This window comes from Amblyomma mixtum, chromosome 8, assembly GCF_055824585.1.
Source record: "Amblyomma mixtum isolate Tamu chromosome 8, ASM5582458v1, whole genome shotgun sequence".
NCBI classification, from domain to species: Eukaryota; Metazoa; Arthropoda; class Arachnida; order Ixodida; family Ixodidae; genus Amblyomma; species Amblyomma mixtum.
This window is the reverse complement of record NC_143019.1, coordinates 33,531,790-33,544,469: the sequence shown is the minus strand read 5'-3', so window position 1 is coordinate 33,544,469 and position 12,680 is coordinate 33,531,790. Positions and strand designations below refer to the sequence as shown.

General features: G+C 46.0%; 1 protein-coding gene across 1 annotated transcript; it reads left to right on the top strand.

The window, feature by feature from the left end:
* Positions 1–1,579: 1,579 nt before the first annotated feature.
* Positions 1,580–12,439, top strand: LOC149331965 (uncharacterized). The gene is made up of 5 exons (XM_089555620.1): positions 1,580–1,663; positions 6,474–6,612; positions 9,469–9,614; positions 10,346–10,475; positions 11,727–12,439. Exons 1-5 carry the CDS (start codon positions 1,630–1,632, stop codon positions 11,965–11,967), a joined length of 690 nt encoding a protein of 229 aa, XP_089411746.1. The 5' UTR covers positions 1,580–1,629; the 3' UTR covers positions 11,968–12,439.
* The last annotated feature ends 241 nt before the right edge of the window (positions 12,440–12,680 follow it).

Here is a 12,680-nt window from a genome sequence, read left to right as displayed (position 1 = left end):
AAGCGCTGCCTTAGCTAGTAGAAAGCGTAACTATACACAGCTTATACGACTAAAGGAGCAGCAAGGAGAGACAGAATGTCAACAATGAAAATCATGCCAATGAAAAGTTAGTCTCCTCGTAAATGTCCTTGAGCTAGAGCATCATTTGACATATGCTTGTACTGGACGAAACAACAAAATCAGCGTTACGGTACAAAATACACGCTTTCCACAGGCTGCGCAGTTGAATCAGAAAAGTTGTCATGCAGTTTGTAATCACGTGGAGTAGTCACTGACGCAGGGTGTTCAAGCTAATAGCCACTCAAGCTGCGCATTGTAAATGATCGAATTTGTCACAATTCATACTTTAGTTCCGCGCTTCATAATGCTGGATTCCTGGGTGCTGCATCTACAATGTAACTGACCTGGTTGAACCAAGAAGTACACAAAGGGCAGCCTATGTCACCAGCGGCAGCTCTTTGTATTCGCGCACGAAGGTGCGAAGGCGGCCAAAGTGTCGCTAGGGCTCAGAAAGAGCGGGCGAGCGCTGTGGCGCGCTTATCAGCGAAAGCAGCGAAGGTCGCTGAGCGTCCTGGCCAGCACCAGAATCAGAAGCAGCTTAACGAGACGGCTCGTTAGACACTAAAAGCGGCATACAAAGGAAATGCACTGTCGCGCTTTAAAAAGCGGCTGATTCAGGAGGCTCCTTAAGCCGTGAACGTAGCTGAGGAGAGCATGCGCGCCGCCTAGTTTGAAGAACAGAAGCGCGTGAAGACTGTGAAAGTTCATCAGTCGATAAACCTGGCCTATGCCCGAATGCAGCTGAAACCATTTATGAGCCCTCCTAGAACGCACAACACTTTTCAAACCGTTCATTACATGCCGACACCTGTTTCCGGTGACGAGGTTGAATACAAATTCTCTGGAGGTTGCCACCACCAAAATGCTGCTGGCGAGGACGGGATTCGATCCCACGACGTTGGACATGGCCACCCAACACGAAAACCGCTAGGCCTAGTCCTTATCGACAGATTTTCTGGTGCCCACTGCTCCCACCAAAAATGGGTGCAGCTGCAGAGATGACCGCGTTGAATTCGAATGACAACGAACCAGGAAGAAGCGTTTGGTCCGTGCTTGCTCTGCGTTTTCTGTTCGGTAAATTTTGCAGGAAAAGTAACCTGAAGCATTATTTTCCTCTCTGCCATGTTTGAGAGCGAAACGTGAGTAGAACTAACGATGCTTACGAATCCATCTGCCCTTGCAGTCTTACACGCTTTCTCAGTACGCGTCAGCCTGATTGCAGCACCGAGAAGACCTTGCGCACAGTACGGATACGTGTATATCAAAAGTCTCCGTCAAGTGGCGACGCTTTAGGGAAAGGGTGTTTACTGTACGCTAGGGCAGGTTTCGGTGGCAATGGCTTTCACCTTCGAACATCTCGCTCACACTTCCTCTCTCTAAGTCCTCCTCTAAGTCCTTCCGCATAGACCCTTCCCTCCTCGGCGGAAACTCTCGTGAGGGTTATCCCTCGCCCTTTGCCAATGGAGGCCTATAAAAAGAACTGGGGCCGATGGGAATCTCGAAGCCTTCCAAAGTCATAACGGGCTTTCACTTCGTCTTTGGACCCGAGCGCGGACGCATTCGACAACCATGTCTAGGAGTGGCTTCTGCCTCGTGCTACTCGGTGCGTATTTTGGGCATTTCATTGAAAGCTCGGTGTGGTTAGCTTACCGCACGTAGAACTCATCAGAAGGTGACATACTCTGCATATGCCATAATCATGAGCGCACCGGTTTACGTGTTCGCATATCCTGAAGGTTTCATTGCTAGCAACCGATGTCTTATTGAGTCCTCCATCGGGAGGAAAAGTCTGACCTTTGAATATCGACATCATCGGATCTGATATACATATACCATGTGGCCGTGATCTCTCTGCACTCTGCAGGTGACTATGTTGCCCTCTACCGTACAATCAATAACTTACTGTAAGATCCTGGTTTTTATTTGAGGACGACCCACCAGTGATGAATTTCAGCTTTCATGATTTCAGACGAATAAGTGCGGATTGTTTTTTAGTCCATTTTATGAATAAACGCTGTAAGAGTCATCGCGAGCAAAACAGAACACAACGGTCGCTAACTTTTTCGCTAAAGACAGTGAACAACGCATTGTGTGATGTTTCACCACAAACGGAGAGGGTGTTTTGCAACCGACTACCTTTCTGTCAACAGCGCTTCCGCATCTCGCGCTGCCTAACTTTGGTAGACGCCTATGAAGTTTTATTGCAGGCACTATATGAATTCTTTTATTATATCTTGCCTGCAGCCAAATAGAAGAAATCACATTTCAAAGCATCGTATAGAAACACAGCATCAATCCATTCGTTTAAAGTCTAAAAACAAAAAAGTAACTCAAGGAGTACGTCATGTATGATTCTATTCAGTGCAAAAAAAACTTGTTAACTCACATTTCCCTCCATCATGGGTAGTACACTGCTTGTTTCATAGCATGGTAAACACTTCGAGCATAAACGCTTGTCCCGGTTTCATACTGTAGAACGAGCTACCGCTCGGGCATATCTCGACACCTGTCCTGCAGACGATTATTGGATAGGAGCATTAGAGCATGGTACGTGAGCTGCAACCTACTTAAACAAAGCGACTTTTACCTCTTGCACAGAATTCGCGAATTTGATTTAAGGCATGCTCGTTAGTGACGCGACAGCAGAGGTTCCACCTTTTCTGGATAAGCTAAGCGCGAAAAAAACCCAAAGAAAGACAGCATAAGAAAGATGCTCGCTTTTGACGAGATGCTAAACCTTATTATCCTTATCGCGCATGCTCCTAGGTTAGACTCTGCTGTCTGTATATATGCATATACTTTATCTTAATTGAAATATGACTGGGTAAAAGTTAGCTCCAAAGCCACTACGCTAATGTTTTAGCGTATTCAGGCAGGTTGTGAGCCTCGCCCTTTAGTTAAATTTTCGTAAAACAGCATTGTCACGTCCGTCAAGGAGTCTCGTCTCGAAAAGGGTGAGAGTCTGTGCTTCCCCTTAATCTCAAGTCCCGTCTCCCTGGGCAGTCAACCCAGGATAAAAAGCAAACTTTGAAAACATTCATGATAGCACCGCTGGTCTTGCTTCTTCGCATGCACCATTCTTTTCAAAGACCAGAGTGGCGCAAAGCTCACGAGCGCTATTACAACCTGGCATACGAAAACGTACAAACTAAGAAGTTCTACAGCCTTCATTCTGGTAAACGGGTGCATAATTTAGATTCCCTTACCAAGAACAAAGCGCTAACGGTTTCACTCAAAGCAAACGCCTGAAAAGCTTCGTAAGTGGAGGGATGACTACCTTATATTGTTTTAGCTGACCCGTTTTTTTTTTTTTTTTGACACACAACTTTAAGCTTAGTATTGACGCGCAGCATGAAGAGGCGAAATGCGGTAGTAAAGACTCCGGTAGTAAGTATCAGTAGCTGTGCGAAATGTGGTTGGTTGGCTCATGGGGTTTAACGTCCCAAAGCGACTAAGGCTATCAGAGACGCCGTAGTGGAGGGCTCCGGAAATTTCGACCACCTGGGGTTCTTTAACGTGCACTGACATCGCACAGTACACGGGCCCTCTAGAATTCCTCCTCCAAAGAAATTCAACCGCTGCGGCCGGGATCGAACTCGCGTCTTTCGGGTCAGCAGCCGAGCACCATAACCACTGAGCCACCGCGGCGGCAAATGTGCTAACAAATTCGAATAAGTGCCATTTTGATTGCCGCTAGAAGGAGGAAGCGGGCGGGAAGAAAGAGGTAGGGGGAGGGGTCTGTAGAGTTAGGGGTAAACAAGTTATGAGATGAAAAAATAAAAGCCCCCCCCCCCCCCCCCCCCATTGTAAGCAGGAGCAAAGTTTTTGTGACCAAGTAAGAAGACGGAGCCCGCTTTATTCGCAGCCCTTTCCACTACTTTCTCACCCTCCTCTGTCACTGTTTTTTTTCCTCCTTCCGAGTTACACGTGTGCGAGCGATGTGCGGACGCCCGCAGAGATTTACGCGATTCCGCGCTTGTTTTTCTCGTCGAAAGGCGCATAAAGTGCGGCGAGGTTACGGAATCAAACACGCCTCATTATTTTCACGCCACAGGCGCCATGCGTCGGGAAGAGCGGGACTCTTATTATTCCGTGCCTCTGCGAAGAAGAGATGATGTCATAGATGACTCAACGTGACGTGTCATTGAAAAGGTCCTGCGCCTTTTTTCTCCTTGCTTGTATCTTTTAACCTCGCCTCCCAATGTTTTGTGCTTGTCTTATGAGCGGATATCCAGCACGTGTTGTTGGCAGCGGACCAGACAGACACTCTCCCTTCTACTCGTGACGCTTTGCGAGTAGAGAGTTATCTTAGAAGTCTTTCCTTACGTAGAAATATGTCGAAATATTTTCAGGTCTTTTGTGGGTATGTAGATTGACGTGACCATTCGCTGGTCGGTAGAAAATGCTCATTCGATGATGATTACTGCATAGATGCTCTCTTAGCGGTATAGTTAATCGTTGTTCCATGTTGATGTAGCGTCAACAAGTCGCCAGATTTGGCTTTGTGCCATCACAGGCTGCGATTTCATGCAACGCGAATCATTTCTGGCTCCGGCCACGGCAGCGTATTCATGAGAGGCTGCAGTCATTAAAAGCAAGAAATATTGAAGCGTGATAACAATATTGGTATGAGGAGAAAAAACGAAACCAACACAAATACATCGCACGACAGCTTCCGATAAGTAAGGCTAAAGCTAGGCTCATCTTTGTCCCGCGGTTAGAGATGATATCTTCTCCGTTACGACCATTCCCTGGTACAGTCTTTGTCAAAAGTATAGAGCCCAAGGGGTATGCTTCTGAACCCTGCAGCGCTGTTCCTCTTGCATACTCAGAGACCCTAACCTAAAGACGGTGGGAGGAACTTAAGTCCTCAATCCTTCTAGCCTTAGGACTGTCAGATATGCTTAAGAGCCCAGCTACACCGCTTGGAAGCAAATATGTTGGGCTGTATATTTTTGAGGAAGACTGTACATATGTTCCCTACGGGTCGGCCCCACGTGGCCAACGTCCTCTCTAGTTATCAGGAAATCGCGGTAGTTATTCGACTACAACTTACTGCATCCACTACGACGGGCTCCTCGCCTGATTTCTAATTAGCGATCGCTGTGTGCGAAATGATCTACGCTTGTTCCGTGTTGAAAGACGATCGTTATGTTGAGGGTTACTCGTTGCATGCTGCGCAGTTTTCATTAAACTTTATTAGAGAATCCTCGGGCTCAATGTGCCCGCCCGGAGCTTTACTGAGGAGGTCTGGAATTTCGGAGAGCCTGTAATTTAAATTGTTCTATGCGCATTGGTTGCAAGCATCTGGTGCTGTTCGTAGAGTGGGTGCAGATCAGGTTGTAGGTTTAGTGAGCTCCAGGTAGGATCAGCCATGAGATAGTCTGCTGGCCATAGCTACACCGACCTAGCAGTTCTTTGCCACCATGGACACAAACCCGCACACGGGTCGCTAACTGCCACTGTCACCATATGAGGACCAGGTCGGTGGTCTGAAGAAATGGATACCGGCTCTAAAATCACTGAGCACAGCTGAATTTTAAAGACGGCTGAGTTTGACTAACAGGTGATATAACCCTGTGTAATAGCTGCTGTTGCAACATAAAAAAACAAGGAGCACGCTTTAAGCTTCGGTCACATTTTACAACAATGAGGACCTTGTTAAGTGTAGAAGAAAAGAGCGTCTTCATGTTACGCAACATTCACTTCTTCTTTCGCACGCATTGTGTCGTGTTAGTTTTTTCAAGAGGTGATGCCTCAATGAAAATAGCCTATAGCCGACTACTGGAGTTGCGAACAGTATCTGTCTTGCTTCGCTCTACCTCGTGATAATAAACATGAAAAGCAGAATGAATTCTGATTCAGCGTGCCTAGGTCAGACACCATAAAACAGTAAAAGTATGGTAAACAGGAACTCATTACTTATCAAGTAGGATTGCAGTTAGCGGATGTTGAATAAGAACAAATATGTAATTCTTTTTCGCGAAACTTTCCGCTCCTTTCCGCTTCGTAGCATGTGCAGAAGTGGTGATCTGTTCTCTCTCCATGGAACAGTGGCGCTCTTAAAACAATAACCCATGGATTCTCCGAGGAACCCATAAGCAACAACCCATGAGTGTATTTTTTTTGGTTGCATGAGTAGCAGCCTAAACCATGTTGGAACAGCCTAAAGAACAGCCTCTTGGGTTGCAAGACAACCCATGAGTTATGTTGTAAATGCGCAATGAATTTTGCTTCCTCGCTTTAATGTTGTTATTTCCGCGTATTAACGTCAGTGTCCTAGCAGGGGCACTTTAGTAAAAGGCTCGGTTCGTGGCCTCTGGTTTCCTAATTGTCTTTCATGCAGGTTCTCTTTCCCAGCCAAAAGGTGTTGAATCATATTGAAGTGTATGCCCCAAATTCCCTTCCTCTAGGCCTCTTCGGCTGTGCCTGTGCCGCCCCCAAGGCTGACTGCGACGCCAAGAAGCTGGATGCTTGCGCCGCTGACCTTTTCCTGTTCGCTACTTCAGAGAATATCCCCACCACCCAAACCGAGCTTGAGCCATTCTGCGCGTAAGTTTGAGAGCTGTGATTTATTTTGCCAACCTCAGTATTAGTATAGATAGCTTGCATTTGACATCACGGGTGCTATGACAGTGGGCCAAGTAAAGCTTTTGTTATGCCTGTCGAAGAACGTAACGATAAACGAATTAGATAAGCTTGTCGATCTTATCTAGTGTCCTAGTCCATGAGCTTGGCAGCCGCTGTTCCTTTGGTGCAAACCGTCTATTACAAAATGCCTTTAAGGCACACATATACTGATATTAGGTGTACGTAAAATACGTGCACAGATGTATTGAGATATGCACTTATTCTTTCATTGCATGATGAATTTGCATAGCCTATGCCTTGAATACATGAATGGCAACCTATCAAACCCGTGGCACCATACCTTCGTTAACACTGTCGACAGGACAGCGACAAGGACATTTATTTATACTGGCAAGATTTCAACATAGATTCAATGCAGTTCTGGCATGCATCTATAGCATGAGCAGAAAACAAACGACTTTTGCAGTAGCTGAGCCACAGTAGAGTTTCGGCCTCGACTGAAGAGGACAGCACGAAAAAGGAGTAAATGTAGTGCGGAAGTAACCAGAAAGAAATTACAAATACAGTGACACCGAAGAAACTCAGTATGTTCGCCTGTAGCATAAATTTGACCTCCAACTGAATCTTTTCTCGTCTTGCCAGCGTGATTACATCACATAGGCGTGCTAGTTCCCTCTGCTCGAGATAACATCGCCGAACGAGGTGGCTCGGTTGTCTTGAAGGGCGATGGTAATCTGCAGCGCGTAAGGTTTTCCTTAATTACACTCTCAGACCAGGCAGGCCTACGGGCATTAAATATAGGCCTTGGGAGTTCTGAATGCACTGCAGTGCGAGCATTCAAAACTGCTGCAAAGCGCGATTCGTTCAGTTATAAGTCCAGCGGTTTTTACTACAAGGCATACGACTCGTGTTGGTTAATTAGACTGAATGAATGATTACGCCGTGTGAATAATTTTAACAACTAGGAACCGGTCTCCAGAAAACTGTCTTGTTTCTGAATGCACGGCGAGACGGTGTACTCGGAAGGTTCTTGCAAGTGGTTAAGTTTGTTTGCTACCTTTGTTAATCAAAGTAACTAGTCCCATCTCGCCTTTTCTCCGACCCTGCCTGGGCACTTTTGCATCTTGTTGGCATCGCATCCACAATCACAGCTCCAGTGAGAGCACAAGTGATCACTTAAATGACTCTACAGTTATTGACCATTGTCGATATATATGATATATATGTTTTCGCCATATCTTCCAGAATAAAATAATTGTAGCGTGAATGCGCTTGTGTTTTTTGAACGTCCGAAACTTCACGCAGAACTTGGCGCTGGATGCTAAACTGAAGCGACAGAAGGAGAAGACACAAAGTAGAAGGCATTCTTTATCTGCGGCAGGTGCCCATACCATAATCACGGCGAAGTATTACTCGCGCTTGCCATTGTTTTCACATATTAAGACCCCACAGCGGCTCAATACACGAAGGATGCCGCAACAGTGACTCGGAAGCGTTAAATTGCATTGTTTTGAGCTATCACTACAGCAGTAGGGGTGAATACCCCGGAACATCTTGTGCAATCTTCCATTTTTTAAGCCTTGGTTCGGGGGCCCTCGACGTGTTCTTTCTGTAAAGGCTTATTGAAAGGATGTAGCCTTCGCTACTAGGCTATAAGAAATCTTGTGCATACATTTCGAGAACTTCGACAGCGACTACGAAATAACGCCAAGTTAAACAGGCAAAATGGCAGGCATCATTCCTAAGAGCAGTCATACAAAGCCGGAAATATGTCGTTGTAAGTTGTAGCATGGGAAGGAATAGTGGCACAAGCAGCGAGCGCATGTTCAGCTTTGAATGCGAGTTACTCACGTCCAATATTCTCGGTCAAAAATCTTAAAAATTGGAGAATTGCAATCTACTGTTGCGGAAATAGTGAAGGTAATGGTTCATTCTTCTGATATGAAATCATTCTTTTAAAGAGTTTCCATCTATCGCATCGAGCAATTAAGACTGCTATTGAAAACCAATCGGGAACGCTTTTGACGACGGCAAAGATGTCAACAGAAAAAAAAATGCAAGACTGCTGTCGAGTGATCTGCGGATATATTGAGTGTTTAGTGAAATCTTACATTATACGAAAAAATTGCGTTCAAAACTACTTTAGTCTAGAACTGCTTGGTATGTTTACACTTCAGAACAGAGAATCTCTTTTGCACTTCTTCTCCCTTGGAAAGCCTGACAACATATGTCTCGTTTCTACTTTAACTTTAACTGAAACAGAACTGTATGGAGAGTGAACGCATGCGTTGTTGGACTATGCGAGCACTGGCGAACTTTCCTCTCTCCAGATGTCTGAACTGGGGACTTTATGATTGCCTTAGCTCTTCTTGTACGTCAACTGCACCATCTCAATGTCCATTGTCTTGATCTCAGTGTTCTACACTCTTCTTCTGCCCCACGTTTACAAGAGGGCCCAAAAATTTAATTGATGGCTCTTACTTCCTAGCCCTTCTTCATTACTTTTTTTCCCTCTGTCTACTCCATTCCGATCCCTGCTACTCCACCTGTTCCTCCTCGTAGTTTAAGCTGCAGCGTTGTCTTCAACATAGCCCAGTGGCACTGTCCTCCCGATTCCTCCCTAATTCCCCCTCCCTGTCCTGTAGTGCCTGGCTAACTTCGGCTCTTCGGGTTCGGCTCGGATCAGCTCGGATCGGCTCAGCTTGACTGAACGTCCGTCCATATGACATGCCATAGATGTTTTATATTTTTAATTCAGGTTCTGTGATAAAGTGATCTCTATTTCTCACTTCCTATTCGTTTTCTTCAAATGCGCAGCAAGCAGCTGAAGTCCGAGGAGTGCGCCCGTGATTACACGAAGCGCTGCACAGACAGCATTGCCCAAGGCATCGGCAGCATCTTCCTCGACGACATCAAGGGCGAGATCGAGGGACGCTGCGACGAATCTTCTACCTACCACCACGGTGAGCGAAACATAACAGGGTGCTTCTACGATGTGGTTGTGACGGAACCGAGAATAGGGACAGGATCCATGATTTAGGGAGCACCAATAAATAAAAGAGGAAACTTGGGCAAAATCGCAGACGCGGGTAGACTGTCCGCGTGCAGTTCTGTCGCTTGGAGAGAATGACTGCGGAATGTGTTATTAAATATTACTTCACGACTCAAATCAACGCACAGTCGGAATCAGTGCTGCCTTATTAGGTGCCACGTATTCCGACTCCTGGGCGGTATTTGCAGACGTTTTCATGTTGCATCACTCTTACTTAATCGATGGCCGCAGCGCTGAGTACAACGTAAAACTTAAATGGATAATTTATTCCTTGACATCATCTTAAATTAAAACAGCAGAGCCGCCAGGTTCGGATTCGAGAATGTGCTACTTCATTCTCCATAACCAATTCGAAGATGTTTTTATGGGATTAGTTAGGGAGCGGCAATGTGCCGCTAATGATGGGGACACGAAGATGTCCAGAAATAAGACTACTGTAGAAGGCATTCAGGCAGCTATTTTAAAGGATGGTCTTGCAATATGCTCTTACTTGGGCTGGTTGATGCATTGCTTATCACAAAATAGCTAATCATCACTCTTCGGCCAGTTGCACCAACTGGCCGAGTTAAGCGCCGCGTTACAAATGATGCACAGGCCATCGTTAACGAGGTGTCGCACTGTTTCCTCTCCACTGCTGCACAGACTACCTGAAGAACGCCCCGTGTCTGAACAAGGTTGGCGCTTCCTTCCACAAGTGCTTCCGTGGCCTCACCGCTGACCTGGATGTGGCCACTAGGCTGCCCAACAAGCAGAGGATCGGCGGAGCCTGCTGGTAGGTGCTGTCGTGGCGCTCAGGCTAGCTCTAAACCGGGCTCCATTTGGTAACCTGTCTGAGTCTTCGGGCTGAGGAATGACTAAAGCGCTGAAGTTGGAATGAACAGAAAAGGGACAGGAGTTAAAAGGCAGTAGCGGCGAGCGACTGAAGGAGCCCTTTCGCCAAGGTCCAGAGTGCCCTTGCTGTTTCGACGTCGTCCTTTAAACCGCTCAGGTCCAGCCCATCTCTCATGCTGTGGCCAATAAACACAGGCCACATCCCTCCCAGGACGGGAGCCAATAAAGAAACCACAGCACTGTACCAGAAGAAACGAAGCACCGTCTTGCAGAGCAGTGTTGTAGGAAGCGAAGACACTCGCAGCTTGAGCGCTCCCAGGGATCTATTAAATTCGAGAATGACCAAAGGCACTATATGGGAATTAACGCATTAACGCTATCGCGTCATACCCTTAAGCTTAAGCGTGCCCTTGCTTTTTGTTGGCTTCTTTCTTTCTTTCTTTCTTTCTTTCTTTCTTTCTTTCTTTCTTTCTTTCTTTCTTTCTTTCTTTCTTTCTTTCTTTCTTTCTTTCTTTCTTTCTTTCTTTCTTTCCCTCTTCCTTTCTTCCTTTCTTTCTCTTCGTCTTTCTTTCTTTCTTTCTTTCTTTCTTTCTTTCTTTCTTTCTTTCTTTCTTTCTTTCTTTCTTTCTTTCTTTCTTTCTTTCTTTCTTTCTTTCTTTCTTTCTTTCTTTCTTTCTTCCTTCCTTCCTTCCTTCCTTCCTTTCTTTCCGTCTTTCTTTCTTTCTTTCTTTCTTTCTTTCTTTCTTTCTTTCTTCCTTTCTTTCTTCCTTTCTTTCTTTCTTTCTTTCTTTCTTTCCTTCCTTCTTCCTTTCTTCCCTCCCTCCCTCCATCCTCTCTCTTTCTTCCAAATTTTTCGACGTTCCTTCTCCAATCTTTCTTACATTTCATTCTTCCTTTTCCTCTTTCCTTCTCTTTTTCTTTCATTTTTTGCCTTTTTCGTTCTTTTTTTGACCTGTATTTCTACCTTACCTTTCATCCTTCCTTTCCTTCCCTCTCTGTTCCTTTCATTTTATGCTTTCTTTCCGCATATATCTCTGTTTTCTTCATTCTTTCCTTTTTCCATCTTCCTTTCCTTTCCTTCTTTTTATTCTTTGTTTCTCTCCTTCCTATCTCTCCCACTTTTCTCCTTCTTAATTTCTTCCTTTCCTTTTACTTCCATCTCTCTTCATTACTTCCTTCTTCCCCCTCACAGCAAGTTCAACGTGTTCGAGGCCTGCGTGCGCAAGGCTATCGAGGGCCAGTGCAGTGCTGAGGTGTACGACTTCGCCGAGGGCCTGCTGGAGAAGTACGCCGGCGAGCTTCTGGGCACAGTGTGCAGTGCCTACCGCTCCGGCGACAAGTGCAAGACCCTTCCCTTCGACTCGGCTCCTGGCGACAAGAACATCCGCTCCGTCCTCACGCCCCTCATCAAGGTCTCCGCCGCCCTGGGCTGATGAACCACGATGGGACACCGTGTACATTCGGGCCGTTGCTGTGTGACTGCCGAGCAGAGTGCGTGTCGCTTGGAGCGCGTGGGACAACTAGAATCTGCAGCAAGACAACTAAGAAGAATAGATAACTATGCTCAAACACCTGCTACATGTTGACGTTGACACTCCTTAAACAGCGCTGCATTCTTGCTCAAACTTTGCTTTGCTCGTTTAGGTCCCTGTCGGAACCAACCAACAGCGGTTGAACCGTCATAGCCTTGTTCCACGTCCTAAAGTTTTGTACTCCAGACAATGAGTGTATTGTCCTACACGTTCCAAGCGTTTTTGCGCTCGCTGTGCGTATGTGCATGTAATGATGCGATTATTGTCGACAGGCTGAGACCTCGAGCGGGAGCCACCCGTGTGGAAACACTTGGGGACCGCTCTGCGAGCTGTGATCCTTGTACAGAAAATAAAACTTATGTATTGTGTGTCATTTTGTGGCATTACTACCGGGATATTCTGCGTATGTATGAGATTTGCTTAGCTCAGACAAGACAACGGCTTAGGAAACTTGCACGTAGTCTAGAAAGCCGCAAAGAAAGTAGCCCAGCAAACAACTTTAGGCTCGTCGCTGTGCACGTTTGTGCATTTTATGATGTAGAAAATGTTGCTTTCATTTCGGCGACGATACCAAGCGCAGCGGTGCCAGTTTATGAATACGCGAAGCGGAAAAG

Excerpts from the sequence above, each read along its gene's own strand:
- LOC149331965 (XM_089555620.1), top strand. The coding sequence starts at position 1,630 with ATGTCTAGGAGTGGCTTCTGCCTCGTGCTACTCG. Across the intron at positions 6,613-9,468 it reads GAGCTTGAGCCATTCTGCGC|CAAGCAGCTGAAGTCCGAGG; the intron begins GTAAGTTTGAGA and ends TCAAATGCGCAG. Across the intron at positions 9,615-10,345 it reads ATCTTCTACCTACCACCACG|ACTACCTGAAGAACGCCCCG; the intron begins GTGAGCGAAACA and ends ACTGCTGCACAG.